This window comes from Rana temporaria, chromosome 11, assembly GCF_905171775.1.
Source record: "Rana temporaria chromosome 11, aRanTem1.1, whole genome shotgun sequence".
Lineage (NCBI taxonomy): Eukaryota > Metazoa > Chordata > Amphibia > Anura > Ranidae > Rana > Rana temporaria.
Window position 1 is genome coordinate 39,619,089 of NC_053499.1, and position 12,847 is coordinate 39,631,935.

General features: G+C 42.5%; 1 protein-coding gene across 2 annotated transcripts in view; it reads left to right on the forward strand.

Moving 5' to 3' along the window:
• CPT1A (carnitine palmitoyltransferase 1A) overlaps positions 1-12,847 on the forward strand; it is a 109,372-nt gene that overhangs the window by 59,718 nt on the left and 36,807 nt on the right. Inside the window, exons 7-9 of one of the 2 annotated variants that reach the window (XM_040328372.1) lie at positions 3,978-4,055; positions 7,592-7,699; positions 10,398-10,485. In XM_040328372.1, the coding sequence (XP_040184306.1) occupies positions 3,978-4,055; positions 7,592-7,699; positions 10,398-10,485 (274 nt within the window). Of the gene's footprint in view, positions 1-3,977; positions 4,056-7,591; positions 7,700-10,397; positions 10,486-11,045; positions 11,131-12,847 lie in introns of both variants that reach the window. The other variant, XM_040328373.1, reaches the window with a different exon arrangement.

Consider the following 12,847-nt stretch of genomic DNA (forward strand, 5'->3'; position numbering starts at 1 on the left):
TATTGTAATGTGAAAAAAAGTGTAGCTTCATTAAGGGCTCACACTTCATTTTTGTTCTGTGTGATGGAGGCGACAGACCTTCTGTCTGAAATGCTTGAACAAATCTGGTAGCATTATCCTTATATATTATAATCATAATAATTTTATACAAAAGTTGTAAAGGCTCAGGATAACAAAATAATCCGTTTGACAGACTGGGAAATTCTTGGAGGCGTTACAAGAAATGTCTAATAAAAAGATGAACAGAAAGCAAACCCAAATCTGCTTTCGTTCTGTCCTGCAATCCCCTAGAGGCTGTGTGCCCTTCGAGTTGAAAATTGACAAATGGCAGGAGGCAGAGTCCTTATCTCATGTATGCTGCTTCGGGTGCTCAATTTGCTTTGTCCTTTGTTCTTCGCTGATATGCACTGCTGCCTTCTGCTGTCTTGGTACATCTTGTAAGAACTGCTCTGATAGATGCACTCGTTTTCAGCTTTGCTAGATCAGCAATCGTTTTTTGTGCTGGACTCCTGAAACATAACACCATATCTTACTTTTAGGTTCCTGTCACTGTAACTTTAACCCTTCTTCTCTGCAACCCTAACCTTCTCTGTAACCCTCAACTGTAATTTCAATTCTCTGTAAAGCTCACCCTCTCTGTAATTCCAACCCTCTCTGTAACCCCAACACTCCCCCTAATTCCAACCTTTCTTGTAACCCCAACCCTCCCTCTAATTCCAACCTTTCTTGTAACCCCAACCCTCCCTCTAATTCCAACCTTTCTTGTAACCCCAACCCTCCCTCCAATTCCAACCGTTCTTGTAACCCCAAACCTCCCTCTAATTCCAACTGTTCTTGTAACCCCAAACCTCCCTCTAATTCCAACCGTTCTTGTAACCCCAACCCCCCTCTAATTCCATTCTTACACCCCCAACCCTCCCTCTAATTCCAACCGTTCTTGTAACCCCAACCCTCCCTGTAATTCCAACCGTTCTTGTAACCCCCAACACTCCCTCTAATTCCAACCATTCTCATAACCCTCCCTCTAATTCCAACCGTTCTTGTAACCCCAAACCTCCCTCTAATTCCAACCGTTCTTGTAACCCCCAACACTCCCTCTAATTCCAACCATTCTTGTATCCCTAGCCCTCCCTATAATAACAAAATTTTCAACCTTAACACTCCTTGTAACCCTAACTCTTTCTATAACCCCAACCCTTCCTGTAATTCTAACCCTCTCTGTAATCCTAACCCTTTCTGTAATTTCTCTTTGTAATCCCTAATCCATTCTGAAATTGGAACCCTCATTGTAACCGCAACTACAATAAAAACCCTCTCTGTAACCCTAACTCCACTCCTCCCATGCAACCATACACCCACCCCCCTCCCTTTACCCAAATGTACCCTTACTTTAGGCAACCTACAGCCTAGTATTGACTTGGAGTTTATGCCAGCTTTTTCTATTGCTGCCATTAGCTAAGAAAGTGTCAGGGGAACAAAGTAAAGGTAATCATAAGCAACTGCAGGGGTGGCATTAAAATGAATCTGTTGTTTTACTCTTTGTGGACAAAGTACATGTTCACTTTAAAGCTTCACTCATATGCCACTCGCTTTCCTCTAGTGGTGCCAAATGTTTTCTTTTCCAAAATCCCTCTTTGTGTCATTGTGTGTGATATGTGTGGGAGAAATATTTGTTACTAGTGCAGAATTTAGTAATCACAGAATTGTACTCATTGTTAGAATGCCTTCTGAAAGACCCCTAGTATCTAAATTATATAGCTTATGAATGTCATTATATGATTTTTTTATATATTTAATTTATAAAAAAAAATTTATATTACTGTATAGCAGCTAAAAGGTAGTAATAGATTACGGATTTCTTTTTGCCTCTCGTATTTAAAAAAAAGTATTGGTATCTTCTACTAAAGAGTCTGCAGTGGCAAAGATATCTCCTGATATCACTGAAGGGCCACACATAATATAGTGAATATAAGGTTAAAGAAAGCTGACAAAGACTAGGAGCATTCTACAAGAGATGGCCAGAGACTATGAACATGCTATAGGACTTGTTGGAGACATAATTTGCTTCAAGAGACGATTAAACTTTTCTGGTGTATATATGTAAATAAGGGGGCGCTAGTGCTCTCATCAACTTAAAGCGGGGGTTCACCCTAAAAAAAAATTCTAACATTACATTGAGCCGAGTTGTGAGAATGACATTATGCTGACCTTTTTTTATCTTCTTGCCATACATACCGTTTTATCTATATTTTCACCGCGGCTTCCGGGTATGTAATCCTGGCGTTCCTATTCACATGCTAATTGATTGACATGCTTCCCACCGGCACATACAGCGCGTCACAAGTTGCCGAAAGAAGCCGGACTGCGAGTCGGCTCTATATGGCGCCTGCGCACCGACGTTCGGCTTCTTTCGGCAACTCGTGACGCGCTGTATGCGCCGGTGGGAAACATGTCAATCAATTAGCATGTGAATAGGAACGCCCAGTCCCGCAGGATTACATACCCGGAAGCCACGGTGAAAATATAGATAAAACGGTATGTACGGCAAGATTTTTAAAAAAGGTCAGCATAATGTCATTCTCACAACTCGGCTCAATGTAATGTTAGATTTTTTTTTTAGGGTGAACCCCCGCTATTAATTCCTATGTATTATGCCACCCCCTTATTTACATATGTAAATAAGGGGGTGGCATAATACATAGGAATTAATTAGTGCTTAAATAGTCATAAAAAAATTAAATTAGTTTCTCCCCTGAAAAGTGCAATTTGCTAACTTTAAAGCGGGAGTTCACCCATTTATTACATTTTTTTTTTCTCCCCTTAGATTCCTGCTCGTTCGGTCTAGGGGAATCGGCTATTTGTATTAAAATATGAGCAGTACTTACCCGTTTTCGAGATGCATCTTCTTCCGCCGCTTTCGGGTATGGGTCTTCGGGAGCGGGCGTTCCTTCTTGATTGACAGTCTTCCGAGAGGCTTCCGACGGTCGCATCCATCGCGTCACTCGTAGCCGAAAGAAGCCGAACGTCGGTGCGGCTCTATACTGCGCCTGCGCACCGACGTTCGGCTTCTTTCGGAAAATCGTGACGCGATGGATGCGACCGTCGGAAGCCTCTCGGAAGACTGTCAATCAAGAAGGAACGCCCATTCCCGCAGCCCATACCCGGAAGCGACGGAGAGGATGCATCTCGTAAACGGGTAAGTACTGCACATATTTTAAAACAAATAGCCGATTCCCCTAGAGAAAACGAGCAGGAATCTAAGGGGAAAAAGTGCCCTCTAAGGGTGAACCCCCGCTTTAACTGGTGTATATATATACACCAGTTAAAGTTAGCAAATTGCACTTTTCAGGGGAGAAGCTTTTTTAGTTCTATATATTTTATTATTTTTTCATTATCCCATAGCTCAAGGTTTTTCTTTACGGTCAAATTAAACTTTTCTGAGGACAACTGGATGTTTTTCTGGGTACTCATTATTAAAGTATATCCCAAAAATATGTTGATTTATATTGCACTTACCAGTTTTTAGATGTGGTGGCTGCATTTGTTCTCTTTTTAATATATATATATATATATATATATATATTTTTTTTTTTTTTTTACTTTATTTTTCACCTGGTGCTTCTGCCAGTAATACACTTCCTGCCCTAGGTGACAACGCTGACTGATCTATGGAGTAGCAACGTTGTCAACCTAGGTTGCTCTCCTGATTCGGACTTCAAACATTTCTGTGACATAGAGGAACATCATGATTTCTGACGGGATCAAAAGGCATTTTTTTTGTACTTGCAAAATGTACTTCTCTTTAACAAAATAAAAAATAAGTGCTCCCACCCCATATAAGAATTTGTAAGCGGCAATTTTTTATTTTTATTTTTTCAATAAGGTTTAGATATAGCTTAAAATTTGTCTGACATTTTCTTTAAAAGGTTACCCTAAATCTATTTTCTCACTGTACTGATTTCTTTGTTTCTTGATAGGTAAGTGACTGGTGGGAAGAGTACATCTACCTCAGAGGCCGTGGACCAATCATGGTCAACAGCAATTACTATGCAATGGTGAGTTTGTCTATTTAGAGAAAGTATAGCCAGGTAGGTAGGTGTTAGATAGAATGAAATCAACCAAAAAGCTAAAACCAACCAACTAAACCAGTGGGAGAACCATCTAATGGGATATATGCATGTTTCTCCTCTGTCACATCTCCTTAAAATAGGTTGATTCCTTATTTTAGGATAGTGGCCATGCAGACTATTCTTTTTTGCCCCCGGGCCAGTTTTGCATCTAGGACTGTTGCCTTTTAGCACTAATACATGCTAATGTTATGGAACCAATGGGCTTTCTGCCCTTTACCAGCACATTATATGTAAACCATGGCTTAGCGGAGTAGAGATTATCGACTGACAAGCTGGTAAAGCCAGACAGATTATGGTGAGATGGGTTACGAGTCAACCAGTGCAATTCACAGTGGAGCCTTCCCAAAAGAAAAGTTGGCTGTCAACAGTGGCAGTGCGTGTATAGAGGGCGCCGGAGCGCCGCCCCCTCTGGCTCCCGCCACTGATCACAATATACATAGATTCATGCAATGCAATGCATGAATCTATGTATTGCCGCCAAATATTCAGATGGTTGGCCCCCTGGTGAGCGATTACAGCCCTCAGGCTGTAGTCGGCTTCCAGATGCTTATCCTCGGGACGCACGGGGGTGCGGTGCGTTCCTTGGATAAAAGTGACAAGCGTCTCAGCCAATCAGGTTCACAGGTTCTGGTTACCGGTAACCTGGCTGAAGCGTCACCGAGGGCGGGAGAAGACATTAAGGGACGGTAGAAGCACGGCTGACCCCAGAAAGGTAAGTGCCAGGCGGGGGGGGCATTTTACAGGTCAGTGGCAGCCAGCATTTTACTGGGCACAGTGGCGACAATTGCGGGGCACAGTGGCGACAATTGCGGGGCACAGTGGCGACAATTGCTGTGCACAGTGGTAACAATTGCTGTGCACAGTGGTAACAATTGCTGGGCACAGTGGTAACATTTGATGGCACAGTGGTAACAATTGATGGCACAGTGGCTGCGTTTGGCATGGCACAGTGGTGACAATTGATGGCACAGTGGTGACAATTAATGGCACAGTGGCTGCGTTTGATGGCATGGCATAGTGGTGACAATTGATGGCACAGTGGTGACAATTGATGGCACAGTGGTGACAATTGATGGCACAGTGGTGACAATTGATGGTACAGTGGCGACAATGAGCACAGTGGCGACAACTGATGGCACAGTGGCTGCGTTTGATGGCATGGCACAGTGGTGACAATTGATGGCACATTGGCGACAATTGATGGCACAGTGGTGACAATTGATGGCACAGTGGCGACAATGGGCACAGTGGCGACAATTGATGGCACAGTGGCTGCGTTTGATGGCATGACACAGTGGTGACAATTGATGGGCACAGTGGCTGCATTTGATGGGCACAGTGGTTGCAATTGATGATGGGCACAGTAGCTGCGTTTGATGGGCACAGTGAGGCCCCAAAAATTTTGAGCACCAGCCGCCACTGGCTGTCAATATCATTTCTATCACACATTTATTGTGTTTAGGTAAAAAGCTACTGACACATGGACATTTTTCCATTGTATTATTCCACCATTTCTGTGACGGTAGCCATATTGTGACTTTAGCTAGAAATTGCAATGCAGCTCATCAATTCACCAGAATGTTATCAGTGGCTAATTTCTCCCATTTCTTACATATGTTCAGAATAACTTATCTTGCGTCTGTCTGTTAAATATTGTTTTTTCTTCACCGGTTCCTTGTAAATGGTTTTATCTCATGTACTGTACTACGTATTACTAGAACAGTTGGGTAATTGTTACCAATGTAAAGTTCAAACTACAATAAAGTCACTATCAAAATAAAACACTGAATAGCAGGACATTTTATTACCACTTGACATCATTTGTCCTCTCCCCTATGAATAATGTTCCCATGAATTGACATTCAAGAACATTGACTAAACCTTTTTAATCAGCCTTTGTTTCCTAGTAAGAAGATACAGCTATCTATATCAGTGGCCTAATCCTCAAAAACCCGGCGCAACGTAACTTTTGCCATTTAAGTTACACCGCCGCAAAATCTCTAACTAAGTGCCCGATCCACAAAGCACTTACCTAGAAATTTTGAGCGGTGTAACTTAAATCCGGCCGGCGCAAGGCGTTCCTAATTTAATGGGGCGAGTCCCATTTAAATTAGGCGCGCTCCCGCGCCGGACGTACTGCGCATGCTCCCGATGTAATTTTCCCAACGTGCTTTGCGCGGTTTTACATTGCGCCGGGTTTTGAAGATAGCGACGGGCGTAAAAAAAAAATATGAGTTGCGGCGGGAAATTTTTTTTTTTTTAAAAAAAGACAGCGATGCAGGATAGAAGGGTCTACTTTTACAAGGTGTAAACAGTTTAGGCCTTGTAAAAGCAGCCCTAATATTGCGACGGCAAACTAATACTTACGGAGAAAAAACGAAGCGTAAAAGCTTCGTGGATCTCCGTAAGTGCTAATTTGCATACCCGAAGCGGCATTCCGACGAGAAATGCCCCCAGCGGCGGCTGCGGTACTGCATCCTAAGATCCGACAGTGTAAGTCCCTTACACATGTCGGATCTTCTCCCTATCTATGTGAAACTGATTCTGTGGATCAGTTCCATAGATAGAAACAGGGATACGACGGCGTAACAGTAGATATGCCGGCGTATCCCTTTTGAGGATCAGGCCCCTTGGGACTACATCCCTGCGGGGAAACACTGTGTTCACATTCACAGCGTGTCCTCCCAGGGATGTAGTCCCAAGGAAGGGGGGCGAGCACGCTGACTAACCCCCAGCCAGAACGGCTCGGATGATGGGGGCAAGCTTACTGAGGAGGAACAGGAAGTGAGAAATTCAGACAAAGAAAAAAAACATTTAGAAAGTAAATCGAAGGAAAAGTTAAGTGAACCAACAATGCACTAGCTTAAAGGAACATATTTAGAACCTTTACAACCCCAATAAGTTTGCCCTTGTAAGCAGCAACTACTCACCTAGACACATGGACAGATCCCAACTTCATTGTGGTGATCTTTCCCCAGCCTGGACCGGCTCTGAAGCTGTCGGCTAAAAACGGGTCACAGGAGTGGAAAAATGAACTGCACTCCTGTGATCCACAGGAGAAGTACAGCTACATGAGCTTTGGCTGTACTCCTTTTAAGTTAAATACATGTATATATTTTATTCTATCTAATAGAAACTAGAGAATAATGAAGTCTGACATTAATGACCTCTTTTAAAAGTTGCCTGTCAGCCTCTGGTTTCAGCTCCTAACTAGAAACAAGCTTGGAAATAAGTCAATTTAAAAAGTCAGAATTCTTGATCTGCATACTTGTTCCAGGAAAATGTCCAGGAAAAAGCTATTTTCCAGTAAATTAGCATGAGCCGGGAAACTAGTATTTTAAGAATAGCAGCAATGGAAGGTACATACTGTATGCCTTTTCAGTACAGGTTAAATGATGTCATTAAATTCTTTCCATGGTCACAATCGTGATGAATATAAAAAAATTATCTTTATCTTCCAGGATTACCTATATGTGTTGCCAACCCATATCCAAGCTGCAAGAGCTGGCAATGCCATCCATGCCATTTTACTCTATCGAAGAAAACTGGACAGAGAAGAAATTAAACCGGTATGTATAGTTATGTCCATAGCATTACTACTGATGTTTTTGTAAAATATTGTTTCACTCAATAATGTGGAATGTGACATATAACCAGGGATGGACTGGCCATTGGGACTACAGGGAGTTTCCCGGTGGGCCGATGGCTCAGTGGGCCGGCTTCAGTGACAGCGGACCGCCGTTCCCCTCCACTCCTCTGTCTCTCCCTTCCTGCAGCGCTTACTTCCTCTTCCTCCCGCAGCGCTCACCTGGGGGGAACAGAGAAGCAGGGGGAGGACCAGAGAAGCAGGGTGGATGACAGAGGAGCATGGGGTAGGGGACAGACAGCTGACTCAACAGCTATGGCCTGGGAGTTTCTCACTTCTGCCTAATCTTGTCCCATAAGGGGGGGGCACCGAACTGATTTTTTGCCCCGGGTTAAATAATGTCTAGCTTCCCCACTGGTACTGCCTATAAGAGTACCAGTACCAGCCGTTCTACTCTAATAAAGTAGAATGGCTAGTGGCTAGTGAAGGGGGAGAGGGGGCTTGGGTGGCCTGGGGGGGGGGTGCGGGAGTTGTCCGGCCGCCATGTGAGAGACCTGTCAAAGTGGGCCAGTCTGGATGAAGTCCAGGGCCAAATTTTTGTCCCAGTCCAGCCCTGCATATAACCATCTTTAGGGCTCCAGTACCAAGATTCATCAGCTGGACTTGGCTCTTTATACTGGAGCCATGCTTTTGAGCTCAATGCACATGGGGGTGCAAACAGTTGGCTGGTCTTTGAGGCTCGGCTTTGAGAAACATGCTGGAGTGTAGTTCTTCTAAATAATTTAGATTAACTGGAAACCAACCTTGGTGGGCATCTGATGTAAAGAGAAATATGTAAAGGTGCCAGATGAACATGGGCACAACCTAATGACATCATCATGCTCTGCATTGTGATTCATTCTTGAACTTTGACTAGATAAGGCTCTGTATATAAAATCTGATAATGGAAGTCCTTGGCTGGATGGAGTTAGAATGAAAGGGGATGAGCCTCTGTCAGGTTTAAAATGTTGTTTGTCTCCTCGTTGAGCAGATATTTGTTGTCAGATTGTAAATTCCATATCTGTGCCCATTAAGTAGTAAGTAAAAAAAAAAAAACATATGTTGCACATCTCTACAATACAAACATGTTTCCCCATGTTTTATTTATTTAGGTCGGGTTCACACATATGCAGCTACGGGTTTGTGCCTGGAGTCCAGTGCGCCCCTGTTCACCGGTTCAGATGCGAATCAGGTCCAAATTTTTGCCTGAATTCCAACATATATCGGACCCAAAGATGCATGAGACCCTTTTTAAATGTAGACCCCGATCGACCCGGACCTGTGTGAACCGTCTCCATTGAGAGCTGGTCACACTTGCCTGTCATGCGAATTGGATGCAGGAATACCCACATTGGAGCCGTTCGGAATTACAAGCCTTTCCGAGGGTTTTTGAGTTCAGCCAAGCTGCCCCCGAGTATTTCCGAGGCTCTCCGGCGCCCCCCCCACCTTTGGCCACATGCAGTATTGCATGCCATAGAAGTCAATGAGGAACAAATTATTTTCGTTTCCATTGACTTCTATGGGGAAACTCGCTTTGATATGCGAGTGCTTTGGATTACGAGCATTCTCCTGGAACGGATTATGCTTGTAAGGTTCCACTGTAAATTTAAAGTATATGTAAACCCTTACCTTGTTAAAAACATATTCAGTTTAAAATAGGGATGCAACATTTATATATGTATAGATAGAAAAAACATTATAAATTCTTTTTTTGCACGTTTGATCACATAAGTGATCTCATAATCTCAGTTCTCAGCTACATTAGAGCCAGGGGAGGAGAAACAGCAGCACACTGGTCTTTCTAGTGAATGGCTGTGTGTGTGTGGCAGGGAGGGGGGTAACAGGACAAGTCTAATTATTGGAGTAGATCAGGCTTAGTTCCCAGCCTAGTGTGGTTAGTTTTTTTAATAGGAAAGCAGAGGGACTGGCAGAAACACCAGGGATTTCACACACAGGGGCAGCACAGTGGTGCAGTGAGTAGCACTTTCGCCTAGCAGCAAAAGGGTCGCTGGTTCGAATCCCGACCACGACACCATCTGCCTGGAGTTTGCATGTTCTCCCTGTGCATGCGTGGGTTTCCTCCCGGTACTCCGGTTTCCTCCCACACTCCAAAGACATGCTGGTAGGTAAATTGGATCTTGTCCAAATTGGCCCAGTATATATGTATATCTGTGTGTACGACTGTGTGTCCCAATGCGTGTCACGATTCTACGGGGTAAAATGACTGCACCAGCCAAGCAGACTCTGGCTGGAAAAAGCACCCAGAGGCGATTCAGTTCGCATGAGTTGCGCTATATAAGTCATTCATTCATTCACACAGGAGGCAATACATTTAAAATAGGATACTTTTTCATACAAGTACATGGTACAGAAGGCACATATCAGGACTATGAAATGAACAAACCAAAGTGGAGAAAATAACAAAAGTTAATTCTAAGCATTTGCAGACACTTACAAATTGTCTCTTTTGGGTTTAAATAAAGATTTGCTTTTCAGTTGAAATGGAATTATAGTTAATTTTTTTTTGGAGGATGCAAACACGTGTAAATAAACTACATTGCCTTGTCTTTATTTCTACCCTTAATATATTTCTAAAATTGTATTTATAACCCCTGCGGCACACTGTGTGGTATGTGGTGTAGATTCTGCTGATGGGATCCACTGTTCCACTATGTTCATCTCAGTGGGAAAGAATGTTTAATACTTCCCGGATCCCTGGAGAAGAAACAGGTAAGAGCAGCCAGTGGTTGTATAACCAGTCCCTTCTATTGGTCAAATATTAACTGTGAGACTCCTCGCCCATCTAACTGGCATGGATGGCGGCTTCCAAGGATTACAGACAATAAGATTAGATGGCAACAGGTCAAAGTGTTTGATTGCCACCAGGAATTTGGCTTTATCCTTTACAAGGAACCATGTATACAACTCCATGGAAGCTGACATCTAATGAATTTGAGAGTTACACTATATTAGTATTATATTTGTTGAATTTGATCTAATTTTAAAAATTCCTAAATTAATTCTTGGCTGGTGATGGGCCAACAGGCACAGCCTGGGTACAGTTTTCAATGATGGTATCTCACAGGTAATATTTCACATCAATGTCCTTCCTTCGTCTAGATGGCTGCTTGGCTCTACCTCTACTTATTTTGTGTTTCCATTCTAGATTCATCTGGGTCCTTTCATGTTTTGTATTGCTTAATTTTTTTAAATGACTTTTTTGCCTGTTTGACCAGACTTTACTTTCCATACCCTCCCCTTATTTTGTCTCATCCTTTGTTTCCTTTCAGCTTATGATTAATAATACCATTCCAATGTGTTCCGCCCAGTATGAACGAATGTTCAATACTAGCCGTATACCTGGCATTGAGACAGGTACAGCTTTGCCCCTGTCTTTCATGTTGTCAGTCATCTCAATTGTAGCGCATGTGCAGCAAGAACCACATTTTTTTTTTTTAACACGCAAGTGACAACATAACGCTTAATTTTTGTATGTTTATGTCATTATTTTGTTGTATTGTTTCAAAGTGAAACGCAAGAGCCTAACTTTACTAGAGTGGACCATTTACAAACTGACTGCTATATACTGTATTTCTCTGGGAGATTCTGAGATTTTGCACACATGGCAAATTTTGTTGCTAGTTCCGTTTTTAGTAGGTTTCTGAAATGCTAACTAAAGGCCCGTACACATGATCGGATTTTCCAACAACAAATGTGTGATGGCAGGGTTTTGTCGGAAAATCTGACCGTTTGTATGCCGGGGGTTAAAGTAAGTAGTAGAGTCTCTAAATCCCCCTCTCCTATTTATTGATAATTTAACCCTTGCATTGTGGTGGGTTAACAAGGATACATTTGGACTAATTTCCGAAGAGCAGCCCTTTTATAGACTATACTCACGTTCATAAGAATGGACATTATTGCATGCCTCTACTGCTAGTCTGTGAATACGTTTAGTATAGATCGTCCTAATTAACCGATAGGGGCACCTTCCATGTAAATATATATCATACTTCCTTTACATCTGCTTTTACATTTCTCAAAAATATCTGTCTGGTCTACATCAGGGGTCCTCAAAACTGTTGGAACAAAGGGCCAGTTTATTGTCCTTCAGACTTATGGGGAGCCGGACCATGGCCAGCAGAAGTAGAAGTTTTCCTGGCATCAATGGGAGTAAACATTGCCACATTTGGTGTTTGTGGGAGGAATAGTGCCCCATTGTTGGTATCATTGGGAGGAATAGTTCCCCACTGTTTGTGTTAGTGGGAGAAATGGTGCCCCTATTGTTGATGTCAGTTGGCAGAATAGTGTCTCATATCAGAGGGAGGCATATGCTTCAAGGGCCAGATAAAGGCAAGAGAAGGGCCACATCTGGCCCCCAGGCCACAGTTTGGAGACCACTGGTCTACATCAGTCAGCAGTTGTGTTTGTAAATGATCCACACCACAGGCAAGCTTTATAATAACTGCGTGATGTTCGTCGAGTCTGCATTTGAATTGCCACTTAATGCTTTTTGCATTATTTTTGTCACCTAAATGTTGCTTAGCACACTACTTTTTTATTTTTGCACCAAAAAACACTTAATACTTCACCTACTTGCATGATCTAATCTTACTAACCCAATATTGTTTTACTGTCAGAGGGTAAGAATATTGCAACTTCTTCTACTGACCGTAAAAAGTTGGCTTTCCTAGTGAGCTAACAGCTTTCCTTCTTTATGAATCATGGTGTTTGTGGTGTTGGGGTTCTGATTTAATAAATGCCTGATAATTATATTGATAAATCATTGATCATCTCTTGCACATAATTACTGTTTTTAAATTTACAAATGGCACAGAAAAATAGGAACAAATTAAATGCTTGCTTTTTCTATTTCCCAAGTGTTCCTTTGGCTTGGAATTGGTCAGTTCTGCAGCCATTACAAAGCAACAAAATGATAGGGTCACTAACCATGAAATCCAGCAATGGAAGTTATACTTTCATTATGGCCCCAAAGAGGAAACAGAGACTCAGATTTGATGTTGATCATAGGGTATTTTTGAGATATACAAAAAAATCAGTAGGTGATTTAGCCCACCAGTGCCCACCCAATTGC